Source organism: Poeciliopsis prolifica, unplaced genomic scaffold (assembly GCF_027474105.1).
Source record: "Poeciliopsis prolifica strain line A6 unplaced genomic scaffold, Auburn_PproV2 SCAFFOLD012, whole genome shotgun sequence".
NCBI classification, from domain to species: Eukaryota; Metazoa; Chordata; class Actinopteri; order Cyprinodontiformes; family Poeciliidae; genus Poeciliopsis; species Poeciliopsis prolifica.
Genome location: NW_026562387.1, coordinates 5290442 through 5303788, shown reverse-complemented (window position 1 = coordinate 5303788; position 13347 = coordinate 5290442). Strand labels below are relative to the sequence as shown.

Here is a 13347-nt window from a genome sequence, read left to right as displayed (position 1 = left end):
AAATCTCCAGATAATCATAAAATTTGGGCTGTTAAAAGAATCCCATTTTTACAGTCCATTTTGAAAGTTAGATGAAACTTAACTCGAATACTAAAAAGCAAATTTTGCCTTGGGAGTTTTTTTCTTTTTTTCTGGTTCTCAACCTTTTTACCTACCCACAGTTGTATTACAATTTTTTAAGAACTTCATTATTAGACAGTAAACTGGAAATTCACCATTCAATCAGCCAAGGACTGGAGTTGGCCAATATTTTCTTGATTGGCTTGGATCAGTGATTGGCAGCGGAAATACCTTTTTATATTTGAATACGAAAGTTATTCTCAGATAACTCAGGCCAGAAAAACCTTGATTTCTATTTCAAATAGTAACCAGAGTATTGAAAATAAGATCTTTTTTGTGTAAAAGATCTCAACATCAGTGTTGAATAGAAGCTCAGCCTTTACCGTATGGATGAGAGGGCCATGTGGTTGAGGAAAGTGCCAAGAAAACCCGCCCTTCAGGCATTTACAGCTGCAAATGTCAGCAAACCAGTTTCGGACGGAGTTGTCGAAACTGCTTGGCTCACGTTTCTCACAGCTCCAAATGCTTCCGCAGCACCAGCTCACCTTTTCCCAAAGGGCCAAACAAAATCCTCGCGAAAACGCTGGAAGACAGCGTTGATTTGTTGCAGGACCCTCGTAAACGAAGCTGTAAAGCCCCGCCGCCTTTACCTCATTAGGACCACCAACAACATTAAGACTCTGTGATTTGCTCACCTGTTTAGCGTAATCCGCGTCTCAGAATGTCAAGAGATATTTCCAAACATGAAAACCGGCAAAAGAGTTTGACTTGGATTCAAAATGTTAGTTCGTTCCCCCCCGGAGGAGCAGGTGGTTCTTATATTTCTCCTTCCTCGGTGAAAGCGTGGCCAGGTTTCTCCGAAATAACTGACGTATCGTGTTAACACCTTTTTTTCCCCCTTCGCGCAGGAAGCTGTCCAACTATAAAGAAGTTTATCTGGATTCATAATTAGAGATGTTTGTATTACTCCAGACCCTGATAAATTTACCGTCAGAACTTGCCAAAGCCTACAAATGAGACATAAAGACCAGCTTGAACTGATGGCTTACATTTCTGAAATGATGTGCAGTCTCGTGTTTGCTTATGCTGCGTTGCTTTGCTGTCATTTATAACAGCAGTTTCCTCAGTGCTTGGTCGGTTTCATGAATTATACGCTTGGTTTCGTTGGTTTTGCGAGCCATTTGGCCTGGGCCGCTCGACTTTACTCACCATCCTACTTGATTGTTTTATAAGACTGGAGTGTGGTCTCGGCCAAGTCATTACAGCAGAGATCTGAGCAGTAGGTGCAGACTGCAGATGCTTGGGAACTCTCAGAGTTCATCTGGTGCAAATACTCCGAAAGCTGCAAAGCTTTTTTTATAGGCGAAAAACCTGCTCTTTGCAGGAAACAAAATGCAACTTTTTCACTCAAGTTGACGTATATTGTGCTCTCACTTCCACTCTGACCTTCTGCATGTATAAGTCATGTCAGACATGTTTTTTTTAGGAGAATGTATGAGTTGTAGCTTCATTTAAATGTGCACAACTGCATTTTGAGAAGAACAAACAAGGCAAAAAAAAAAAGGTGAAGAGCTTCGTTCACAGTGTAGCTCTAATGAACACAACCATATTGACTCGTAACTGTGGGTGTTATTTTCACTTGATTGTTTTCTCTCTTTGAACGCACATCAGAGCCTATTAACATTACAGTCATTTACGCATAAATAGAACATTTCCTCTTAATGTGCCAGGATAATAGCTGCATGTACTTTAGAATGATGAGCCTGTTTTCCTTCTACTCCTACATTTGAACCTTGCATAGTTAGAAATATCAGCGATTTGCACCTGAGGCGGCCCCTCAGAACTTCGAAATAGAGAAACCAGAGATTGGACGTTGCTGTTTCTGGAAACAGAGCATTTTTGCCTAACTGCTCAAATGATCCACATGTGGAAGCGTAGCAGACGCAGCGCCGCATCCAGATGCAACACGAAGGTCATAATCTTTGCTGCGATGGGCCTCAGTGGGCGATCACGATAAGCAGCCACAGCACGAAAAGCGGAGGATTAGCTAAAAACGTACACACGCAAAATCCCTACCTAAAGTTGATCCTCTTGGTGTTAATTATGTTAGTATGTCTTGTCTTGATCTTGATCTGATCATTCATTTTCCAGGATTAGATCAACATATCTGAAGATTTTGTAACTACAACCGTGTGGAAATCGTCGCTTGCAAAACTTTTTCACAAATCACACAAACAATCAAATGTGTGGCACACCAAAGTAGAGGAATTTATACATTATGTTCAGTTTTTTGGATTTGTATTTAGCCCCCATAAGTTCACATAATTACACGACGTTATTGCAGATATGCCGTGAATCTCTGTTTGCAGTGGCAAACAGTCATGCTCCTTGACATTTGGTTGTAACCTGACAAATAGTGCAAATATTGGTAGTGTGCCAGCACACTCGCAAGGTGTGTAATAAGTGTGTAGCTGGATGAAATATGGGTGCAGCTCTCCCACCTAGCCGCACTCAGGCCTAATTTACACCAGGCCTGTTAATCTGAACCTACAGGCCGGCCGACACGCCTGCGTGGGCGGTAGTTTTATGGTCGGCTATTTTTCTTTGTAGCGGGGCGACACGGGGTCAGCGAAGGTTCACCGATGACGGTCTGGATTCGGCATCTCCAGTTAATGTCCCATGAAAACTGCAGAGGTACCAGCTTCAACTCTTCAGCTATTCCCGTTCCCACTCCCAGTGAACTCCCAAACCATATGGGTTCCCACCGGAATTTGGGGGGTAGGACACACTTTCATCCATATGCATGGATTCATACATGACTAGTTCTTTTCTTCTGCATTAATTGCAACCAAGCTCCCTGCAGCTGTTCCACAGATGTGCTGCACCGCCGTGCCACGCCGTCTGACTGCAACCAGACGCAAAAGTTTCCAGGACTCCATCAAGGGTTTTCTTTTTTTTTTTTTGCTGCTGCTGCTGTAAAACTTGGATGTCGAGTCTCAGACATTATTATTGAAGTTTGGATTTTGGGTTTATGGCTCACTTGATATCTTGTCAGTTCGTAGAGCCAGAAAATCCATACAGGGGGATTTTGAGATTTAGGTCAAACATTTGCTACAACATACTTTCCTCTAAGCTTTAATATTTTCTTGATGCAACAAAAAGCCGACAAGATGAACGAAACCTCGCAGAAAGCGATATTGCTCCGATATTTTACAATGCTTATTGATTTTCCTATATTCTGAAATGTAATTATTGATCAAAAATGATGGTTGACAGCTTCACACATTTTGCCCTATTAATCTTTGCTCTCAATAAGCAGCTGTTTTCTTTTTATATAATTACAGAAATATTTTCCAAATAACATTTGGAGATACAAAACTTTGAAATAAGTAGTGATGTAACTTTCAGGCTGTCATAGACTGAGATTGATTTCGATTTCCAATTTTGCCCAGTTATTGTTTCTTACACAAACATGCCACCCAATATTGTAAACTTCGCTAAAAATGCATAAACGATTCAAACATCACTTTCAGTCTCAAGTTTAAAGTTTAAAAACTATTTTTTTATAATATAAGTACATGTTCAGTGGCTTATAGATAGCTTTTGCAATAGTCATCCATCGATGTGTGTTGTAATAACCTTAGGCTGCTGTTGCTTCTAACATAAACCAATAGAGATTAAGTTGAAGTTGCACTCAGTGACCCAGATCTCAATCAAGCATAAAATCTCTTAAATGAGACCCTTAGACTAGATCAGGACATACATTATATATTCTCAGCAGTCATTTATAAGGACAATTACAGAGCAGGGGATTGTGGGAAGCCAGGGGGGTCCCTTGCTGCTTAGGATTGCTGATGTCTGAGACATGCTCTGACTCCCACGTCCAGTAATGAGAACACAGTAGCCACGTCTTTGTAGCGTTTTTCTCTTTTCCCAGCTCTGCAAAGATGGAGATGGAAAACCACGATACAGCAAGTCATCCCATTAGGGTTCTTTTGGAACCGTATCTACAGCATGTATGAGCCAGCTTCATTATTGACTATCTAAAAGTGTAGCTGTTACTAATTAAGGTGTGATAACTTAGACCCAGACACTTTTACAGGTTGGGATAGAGTCTAAATAGAAAGGACATTAGATGTAGTGAAACATTCATGGCCAGTAGGCGAGTTTGTGTTATTGTTTGTACTGTATTGAAAATATAATTTTCTATCCTTCCATGGTTTATAATCTATTATTAACAATGCAGGCCTTAAGCAGAGGTATTACTACAGAAGGAGCAGTCTCTGTGGGTGTGCATCAGAAAATGTAAGCCCTTAACGGTGACTGACATTTTCACCTCTTTCCTCAGACACGTTCATGCCAGGCGAAGACGCACGTTGGGATCGATTTCAATGGTGGTCGTAACGGGGCTTTATGTCACTGTTACGGCTTCTAAGCACAGCTCTGATAATCAGAAATGCGCCGCACCTCATTTTGTGCAATAATGCGCTGTGCTGTATTGATTTTGGCTTTACAAAGCGCTGAAGTCATCTACAGTCTGATAACGCTTTCTGCAGTTTGTGTAATTTTTTTTTTTTCCCTTGTTGGCGGATATAGTTAATTTATCTGTCTGATCAGTGCAGAATTCAAAGCCTGATAGAGAACATGTGGTAATCTAGCCCGGGTGAAAGCACTTTCGCAAAACATACATGAACCAAAAGCTGAAATTTCCTGATTATTTTTCAAGTAATTGCAAAGCGCCTGCAAAAACTTTTCTGCAAGGCAATGTGTTCTTGCTGGAGCTTTATTTTCAGAGAGGGAGTGTGCCCTTTCTACAGTCAGAAGCATTCAAAGGGGTTAAATTTCTCAGTTTGAACTGTTTTCAATTACCGGGCAGACCTTGCACAGAGGAAAAATGCTACACTGTTAAGAATCTATGGAGGCAGCAGGCATAGCAAGGGGTAGATAGGCAGAATCGAGAGACAAAGGGGAAATGAAAAAGGAGACAGAGTCCAGATAGAGTGCAGTCCCAGTGAAACAATTGGATTTGACGACGAGAGAAAGAGCAGGGCAAGACACGTTTCATGAATAGTTGGTTCAGCTTTGACTGTGAAAGAGGCAGGCTGCGAGGATGAGTTGTCTCCTCTCCCTCGCTGCGTCTCTCGGCATGTACGAGGTCAGGCTGCTGAGGCCGAGCGCGGAGCACGTTCAATTGGCCGTTCATCGCCAAAGGGGTGGGACATCTCGGCAGGCTGTAATGGCTTTCGCAGCTGGGTCTCCCCCGGCGCCCTCTGTCATCAAGTTTCGCCCAACATCAAAAGGACACACCTTCCACTTGGCTACTCATGTCCCCCTGCCGCCCCCAAAGGAAATCAGACCCCGGTTATCGTTTCCCCCCAGATACGTGATGGTTTTCCCAGTGTGTTCTTCAACTTCTGCGTGTGTAAACGAGCCATTCCCAGGAAACCTGAGAAAGTGTGTCTTTTGAGGCAGAACAGCTGTCAAAGCAGGCAAGCCAGGGTTTATCGGTGACAGCAGGTTCTGTTGTTTAAGCAGAGCAAAGCAAACACTTGCCTAGAATTCAGCGCTAAATAGGTTGCAGTACACAAAGCTCCTCTGTTCTTTGGGTTGTTCTTGCATCTGAGCAGTGTTGAAAGTGAAATCAAAAATCTGTTACAGAAACTGGATTAATAATCGATTTTTATGTTTTTCATAATAATTTCAGCATGCCAACTGCACATGTATGAGTTCTCAGTGACAGATCAAGTACAAGAGAGTAAAACCTGGTTAGAGCTGAGAGACACTGAATATTTTTATATTTCATCGTGGTGCAAGTATTAAAATCGCAATTTTTTTCTTTTATCAAAGTAAAGTAGGTATAGTCGCTGTCTTAGCTGTAAATATTGGCGGCAGATGTGGAGGCAGGTGATTTAAAATGTACATATTGTATCTGTATTTGAAACTCTCATTTTGAAGTGAAGGAGGAAAGGGTTGTTTGAGGAAGCAGGCTTGTAAAGACAGCAGTTAGAGCGACCAACAAGTGGTTGCGAAGGGGAGTAGCAGGGTGATGGACTAGAAATAAACCATTTAATAGCATGGCTGTAAAACTGTGACTGGCTAACTGTTACCACTAAAGATGCTCAAGTTAGCAGCTTGTGAACTTGCTTCTTATTGGTGATAGCAATTTTTTTTAAAGAATCTGAACTGCAGCTGTAAATCTTTAGTTAAAATAATGAGTAATGAAGATGTATTTCAGCTAGTACGGTTCATGTTCAACCCTTTAAGAAAACCTGTTCACCTCCTCGCCAGTGGCGGTGCTACACCAAGAACCACTGGAGGAAACAACCTCAGAAGAAGACTTGAGTGCATCATTGTTTTTCACAAAATGTAGACAAAAATGGAGTCGTGTCGGACATTAGCGGTTGTAGGATTTTTCTTTTGTCCTTGGCAAAACACCACGAGTGATTTCTCTCATAACCAAAGCAACAACTTTGTTTTGCTTGTATTTACCCAGAATGCCCTATGCTATACTTTGCTACCTGCTTTTGGCTGGAACTCACTTTAATCGAACCGACACCCATGTTTTTAGTGAGACCAGAGTTTGCATCAGATTTTGATTGTGCTTCCAACCTCTCCAAGCGGACTAAAAAGAGCTTTTGTGAAAGGACGCCTGGACAAGCGTCTCATGGAGACAAATGAGCCAAAAATATCCACAAAATTACCTGTCTTAAAGAGTCTTAAAGATATGATGTATTGCCTTTTGCTAACCGGGCAGAAAAACAAAGAACCTCTTTGTCTTACAAATGTTACCATTTCTACCTTTGAATATAAAGAGAGTATTCCTAAAAATATCACTCTAATACTTTACCGACATCTTCTTCCATCTCAGGACCACTGGGTTTGGCGGATGAGAGACAACTCTGTATTGCCGGGATTCCCTATGCTCATCAGCGTGTTCTGGAAGGGGCTGCCATCAAAGATAGACGCCGTCTACGAGAACAGCGAGGGCAAGTTCGTCTTTTTCAAAGGTGAGGCGTCGTTCACTCACCAGCACCACTCATCTTTGCCTTCATCGTGTAGCTCCTCACGGTTCCTCTCCAGTGGGGAGCGTTTCTCAGAAAGCTTTGATCCTACACTTCGACGCAAATATTGTGTCTGTGTAATCCTGGTTTATGAGATCTCTCTTGTGTGCCGTTCAGCAACAGCGAGCTTTGCCTCAAGATCTGTTTACATGGGAGTGTTATGTTCGTTTCTTTTTTTTTTTTTCTAAGCTGATATACACCCCTTGCTTCCAATATTCTGCAAGAATTTTCTATGAGCGCTTGCATCTGCAAGAAGAAAGACGTTTTTAACCGCTCTCTCAAATCGCTACAAGATTTTATTGTGAATCTGGGAAAGATTAACAGTCCGTTTAGTTTAGTAATCCTACGCATCTGATTGTAAATAACGCATATGCTCTGGGGTTGCTTGTGGAAACAAACTGTATATTCAGTAAAAATCATCAACCGCAGCTAAAACCCCCCCTCCATTTGGATTGCTTTAGGAAATCGCTGTTGATTCCAAGAATCTTTACTGCAAGCTACATTTTAATGATGCATGATTTGAGGTTTTTTTTTTTTTGTGCTTGTGTGATTTTTTTTTTTACATATTTAAATGTAGACCAAGCAGTAAAAGTGCTTTGAAGCCAATTATGTCAGAGCCAAGACGACACTTGAAAGAAACGTCAAACAAACTTGGCAGTCTGTGTATTTGCACACACTTCACAGAAGAAGAGAGGAAGGATAAAAAGAAAGAAAGAAGGGTGGTGGTGTGATGCAAGGGGTTGCTGACAAGCCATTAAAGTTTGCCGGGATGAAAACTACAAATACTCTCTCGGCAGAATTTCTATTTTCAATCCCAAACAATTCCTGGAAATGCAAGACTGCTTGCTCGCTCGTTTGCTGCAACCCCTGCAACTTGGACTTCACTGCCTTTTCCTTCACTTTGCGTACTGCCCTGACTGGATGGATTTAGTAAATACAAACGAACAATATACCATTTCTCATTTAAACTCATGCAACACAGTCTTATTCTGTTCACATTTTGGAGAATTCAGAACAAAAAGGTAAAATGCAGCTCTGAAGTCTCATAAATTCTCCCCAAAAACCCAGACGCAGTAAATAATCTACCGTTTCTGATATTCAAGAGTTCGTAATCCAAAACAAAAAAAACCCTCTCTGTCTGCCTGTTGTTGGTTCACCGTGTGCAGCTCTGAGGACAGTCCTAACACCAGGGTTGGTGGCAGCTGGTGGGGTCAATGAAGTCTGGCTTTCATTGAGGTCCTGGTTGTTCTCGTGCATTAAAAGCGTCCTAGTTAACACCACCAGTCTAAACCTAGAAACAGCCTGTGTTGCTCTTTGCTTCAGGGAAATGCTCTGCTATTTGTTAAGTCATTGCTTCCCTGTTTCTATTTTTTTTTCCTGTCGTACTTGGTGTGATATAATAAACAGGCCTTGTGATTCAATGGTATAGCAATAAGTGCGCCTTTGCATACATATGTATCTTGATCATTGTCTAATTCAGGTTTTCTGGACATATTTAAAGACTGTTGAATAAACATCAAAAATCCTATGTAATACACTTATGTGACACTGCTGAAGAATCATGACAAGTGCTATAACAATAGCCCAGATATATTACAACAATTCAAGCAGATTTAGAGATTCCTAAATTGATTGGAAAATAAGGAACGGTGTGACTGAGGGCCGAAACGTCGCCGAGTCCTGCTTGTTCCCAAACTTTCACACCCAACTGTGAGGATTTTTCATTCCAACTTCTACAATTGATGAGTTGGAGTAATTTTATCGATTGGTGAATAAATGTGTTATTATGCTTCCTTACAATAAACCCAATAAAACACAAAATAACTTTGTGGTTGTAATAATTCAAGGAGTGTTAATGACTTTGTAAGACATCCTCATTACCCATTTCACTCTCCATTCAAAGCTAAGGTCAAGCAAGCAGGGGAAATTAGTCACTGGCCTGAGTCAACACAGCATCAAAGCAACCCTTACAACTTCGAAGTACTGTGGCTGATTCAAGTCAGCTCCCATTTTTAAAAAATGACCAAAACTAAGGAGGAAACTCAGATTTTATTGAGAGAGAAAAAGAATCTGGTATGTTTTGAGGAGGAGTGTTTGAATCAGCTTGAACTCATTGCTTTTGGGAGGTAAAGAGGGGAGACTCCATTAATCTCAGGGTGTGGTGTGTTAGTGTCAGAGGAAGCGTGACCCACAATAAGCGTTGAACCGTAGGAGAAAAACACAAAATGACAGGAATTTCCTTTCCAATAGGAGTCTATTTTTCCCCGTTAATATTCAAGCAACACCCTGTTCTACATCTCCTTCCATTTAAATGCTCTCTTTGCAAATTTCGTTTTTCCAGGATGAATCCACATTTTTGTAGTTTTTATAATAACAGTGAAAAGTTCTGAATACCAGGACTTTGCCTGACTTTCTGCATGTTTAAGTAAAAGGTGCTCAGGGCATTTTAATGCTGAGCTTGCAAGAGTTTAGGATGTCCACTAATCTCACTTCATCACTGGTGTTTATTTAGAAACTAGCAAGGGATAAAGGTGCAATAACCTCAGTTTGCACACTCCTATTTTTCTTTTGAATGCACATTTCTGTTTTCTTTGGCTAAGACGTGTTAAGCCTTGAAATATTAATCAAACTGTAAAAACCACAAGCAACTGCTCAGCTGTCAGAAGGTGTGCGCTTTGACATAAAGTGATAAAACGTGGAGGGGAAAAATAATACAAAAACATTCCATTTGGACTTCTCTTGACCTGAGATGAAACAAAACTGTGAGGAGAAAGACCAATAAATGCGTAAAAGGTTTTCGATATTATCACATTTGTACTCCCAGTGTTGACAGGAATGTGCTTTTCTTTTTCTCTGGGAACATTCACCTCCCCCCCACTGGAGCCTCTTCCTGGCACAGCCTTCAACTCCTCCAGTGATACAGAAATGCATTTCCTGGGGTCACACTGTGTCAAAAATGTGCTGCTTAACCCAATTACTTAACAGGAAGAAGGGCAAAGTGTGGTGGAAGAAGGTGCTCGACCAACAGGGATGACAGCATACTTGATAGGAAAGTGACAGCAAAGCTACTTTACTCGTTATTCACATCCTTGTGTGTATAATTCAGAGTAGCACCTGTTATAGATCGGGTAAAAATCCAGATCCAAAAGAGTAACTCAAAGCAGCAGATTATTCCCTAAAGTTTGCTATGAAGCTTTCCCTGCTCTTGGCGAGTGTCTTGCTGTTGCCCGTCTGCCTCGTTTTAATTATTCATTCCTTCTGTTTGTTCCTGATATGCAGGAAAGCAATTCTGGGTATACAAGGACACGAAGTTGGAGCCTGACTACCCAAGGGACATCACCCAGTTTAGCCACGGCATGCCGTCCCAGAGCATCGAGACGGCCGTGTGGTGGGAGGACGTGGCCAAGACCTATTTCTTCAAAGGAGACAGGTGGGGAACGTTGGAGAAAGCAGAAAAAAAAAGATCAAGAATAGATGTGTTTGTAAAGACAGAGAATATTCAAAACCCGCGTTGAAATGCATTCGGATGGAATAACTCCTTAACCCAACATGTGTTAGGACAATATTCCACCATCTGTTGTCAGTTTAAACTGTATAGTTGCCAGCTTCTGCTTTGTCCTCCTGTGGCTCATCATTTGTTTCTGTTTAGGTACTGGCGCTACAATGAGGAGAAGAGAACCATGGACCCTGGGTATCCAAAGCCCATCTCAGTGTGGAAAGGGGTGCCCCCTTCACCACAGGGGGCCTTCGTCGACAAAGCCCATGGTACGATCTCTGTCATGCCTAATATGGTGCGGTAGCAATGACAACACCAGTCATGTGCCAGGCGGCATCGATTCTGGCTGATTGCCGGCACATGGGGCATGGGAGCTAAACCAGGCTAGGATTGATTGAAATTTGCCCCAGTTACCCGCTGATTTTTAGCTGGTGTCACACTTCCATGAAACATCAGTAGAGCCAGACAGTGTTTGCACATGGCAAACAGTTTAACAACTTTATCCCACAAAAAGCCTGCCTTTGTTTGTTGATGGCGTCGAAGGGAAATCGTTTCATAATCGTCCCATGCTGCAGTGAGACCCAGTTGGAGCAGAGCTATGGAAAGTAGAAAGGACGAGATCCCCGCTGGGCACTGGTTTGAGCCAACTGGCCCTCTTCAGCGGTGTGGAGGTGGAATGTCTTAACTCTCACTAAGCTCACCTATAGGCCTGTAAAATAACCTTAGGAAAAGGGAAAAGCTTTTGCCGTGGACGTTATGCCAGGTGGGTTTGGTGTGTGGCATTGGCAGCGGCACAGTTGGAAAAAGCAGAGCAGGTGGTGTTGAAACCTCGGCCCATCTGCGGCGAGGATCTGCCGCCAGATCTTTGGCAGTGTGTGTGTGTCCTGGCGAGGTCATGTAGCAGGTATCTATCGGAGCGTGAAGGATGGATTTGTATCCAGCAGACATCCGTGTGCGCGTTTTTGCTCGTCTTTGTGCCACCGTGCGTTTATTAGCCCGTCTGACTGATTGCGGATACCATGTGTCAAGGATCACGTTGACGCAGTTGACCCAAATAGGCATAATGTCTATCCTGGAGCAATTGATAACATGAGTGAGGCAGCAGGCTTTGAGGGCTTGAGGGCATTGTTGACCTAGCTATATTCCACAGTAGTTTTTACCAGATTACATGTTGTATGAATACCAAACAGCTTTCATGTGAGATGCACTTGTGTAGATGTATCTAAGTCCAGTCCTTGGTAGCTACTGTCCTAGAACAAAATGATTTTTATAGTTTTTTTAGAAAACAATTGAATCATCATTTAAGATAACAATTTCACAAGTGAGAAACTGGCAGTTCTGCCAGGGAATCTGTCTATACCTTGCAGTTTTTATGTTTGTCTAGCTCTTATGATGGGCCAACACTGAATTAAACACTGAAATTCTCAGTTAATGGGATTTTATGGGTAAAATAATGGCTTCATAAATATTTTAAAGACCTTATGTTCAGTGCAGAGCTATTGAGTTTATGTATTTTTAGAACCAATTTTTTAAAAATGAAATGAAAGCTTTGCACCACTTGGTAGCTATATTGTCAATTGTAATAAATTTAGGAATAAATGGTTAGCCAGGAATGGTATTCAAACTTTTTGCATCTAAGATTTTCACCGCAGGAACAAATATTCTCTGGAACTCAAACTGTCCAAAAATCTATGTTGAATTATTGAGTTCAGATTTTACCAGTGTGTATTTTTTTTAGATTTTTAGGTAGAGGACACCAAATTCAGTTCAGAAAGAATGAAACCCTTTAGTTATAGGGAGCTGTGAAGCAAACATTAGCATAGTTAGTGGCTATTAGCTAGCTAGTCAAGATTTACTCAAAACCGCTCTTCATTTTGCGAGGCTTGTTATCTACTGAGCTAGCTGCTTACTGTTGTTCTGTACTTGATGTTTGGTTTGGTAAAAATGTACGTTGTGTATACCCTTTGTGACTGTAGGAGGTTGATTTGCGAAAAGTTTGCAGCTTCAGTTCCAGTCAGGAAGTTTCAGGAGTTCAGTGGCCATTTTAACAGCGTTACCGTGGTTAGGCTGACAGATATTGTTTTGGTTAAATGAGACATGTTTGATGTTATATCTCCAGCTCTTCCTCTTCTTTGCGCGTTTGATCATTTTGTCTCGCTCCGAAATGAATCTTTAAAAAGCTCACCCCATGCTTCTTCACTGCTTCACCAGGAACATCTCCATCTAACAAGCGATTAAATAAGCCCAGGCCCTTCCTTGCCTGAAATTTAGGCCATTTCTCCCCTCATCTTCCCCAAGAAATTGTGTGCATGAATAATAAATGACCAAGGAAAAAGTGTAAAGGAGGCCAGAGAGAACGAGGAGAACTTCAAGTTTCAGCCATGCTTTTGGACTCAGCTTTAATAAACAGCAAACAAGCATTTTAGAGACTCAATTCAGTGTCAGCCCAAAACCCAGAACCTTTCATCAAACGTTGATGCATAACAGTAGCGATATTGCAGTCTTGAAATTTTTGACTCTGGATTGTGCATTTTTTGATCACCAAAGTTAAAAGAAGTAACATTTTATGCTGTGTTATGTGATTCTTCTTGACGGTTCTGGCTTCAGCTTGACTACACATTAGCATTTACGACCAAAATAATTAAACCTGAGGGACAGTAAGGACAAGTTTACAGAGCAGGAGGGCTGAAAGGCAGAAAAGAAAGGTAGAACAATGCACAATGTGTTGGA

The 13347-nt window shown here is 41.6% G+C and overlaps 1 protein-coding gene across 2 annotated transcripts in view; it reads left to right on the top strand.

Annotated features, from left to right (window-relative positions):
* LOC129364722 (matrix metalloproteinase-16-like) overlaps positions 1 to 13347 on the top strand; it is a 69719-nt gene that overhangs the window by 53307 nt on the left and 3065 nt on the right. For both annotated transcript variants that reach the window (XM_055037544.1, XM_055037543.1), the window contains 3 exons: positions 6929 to 7067; positions 10401 to 10551; positions 10771 to 10886. In XM_055037544.1, the coding sequence (XP_054893519.1) occupies positions 6929 to 7067; positions 10401 to 10551; positions 10771 to 10886 (406 nt within the window). The remainder of the gene's footprint in view (positions 1 to 6928; positions 7068 to 10400; positions 10552 to 10770; positions 10887 to 13347) is intronic.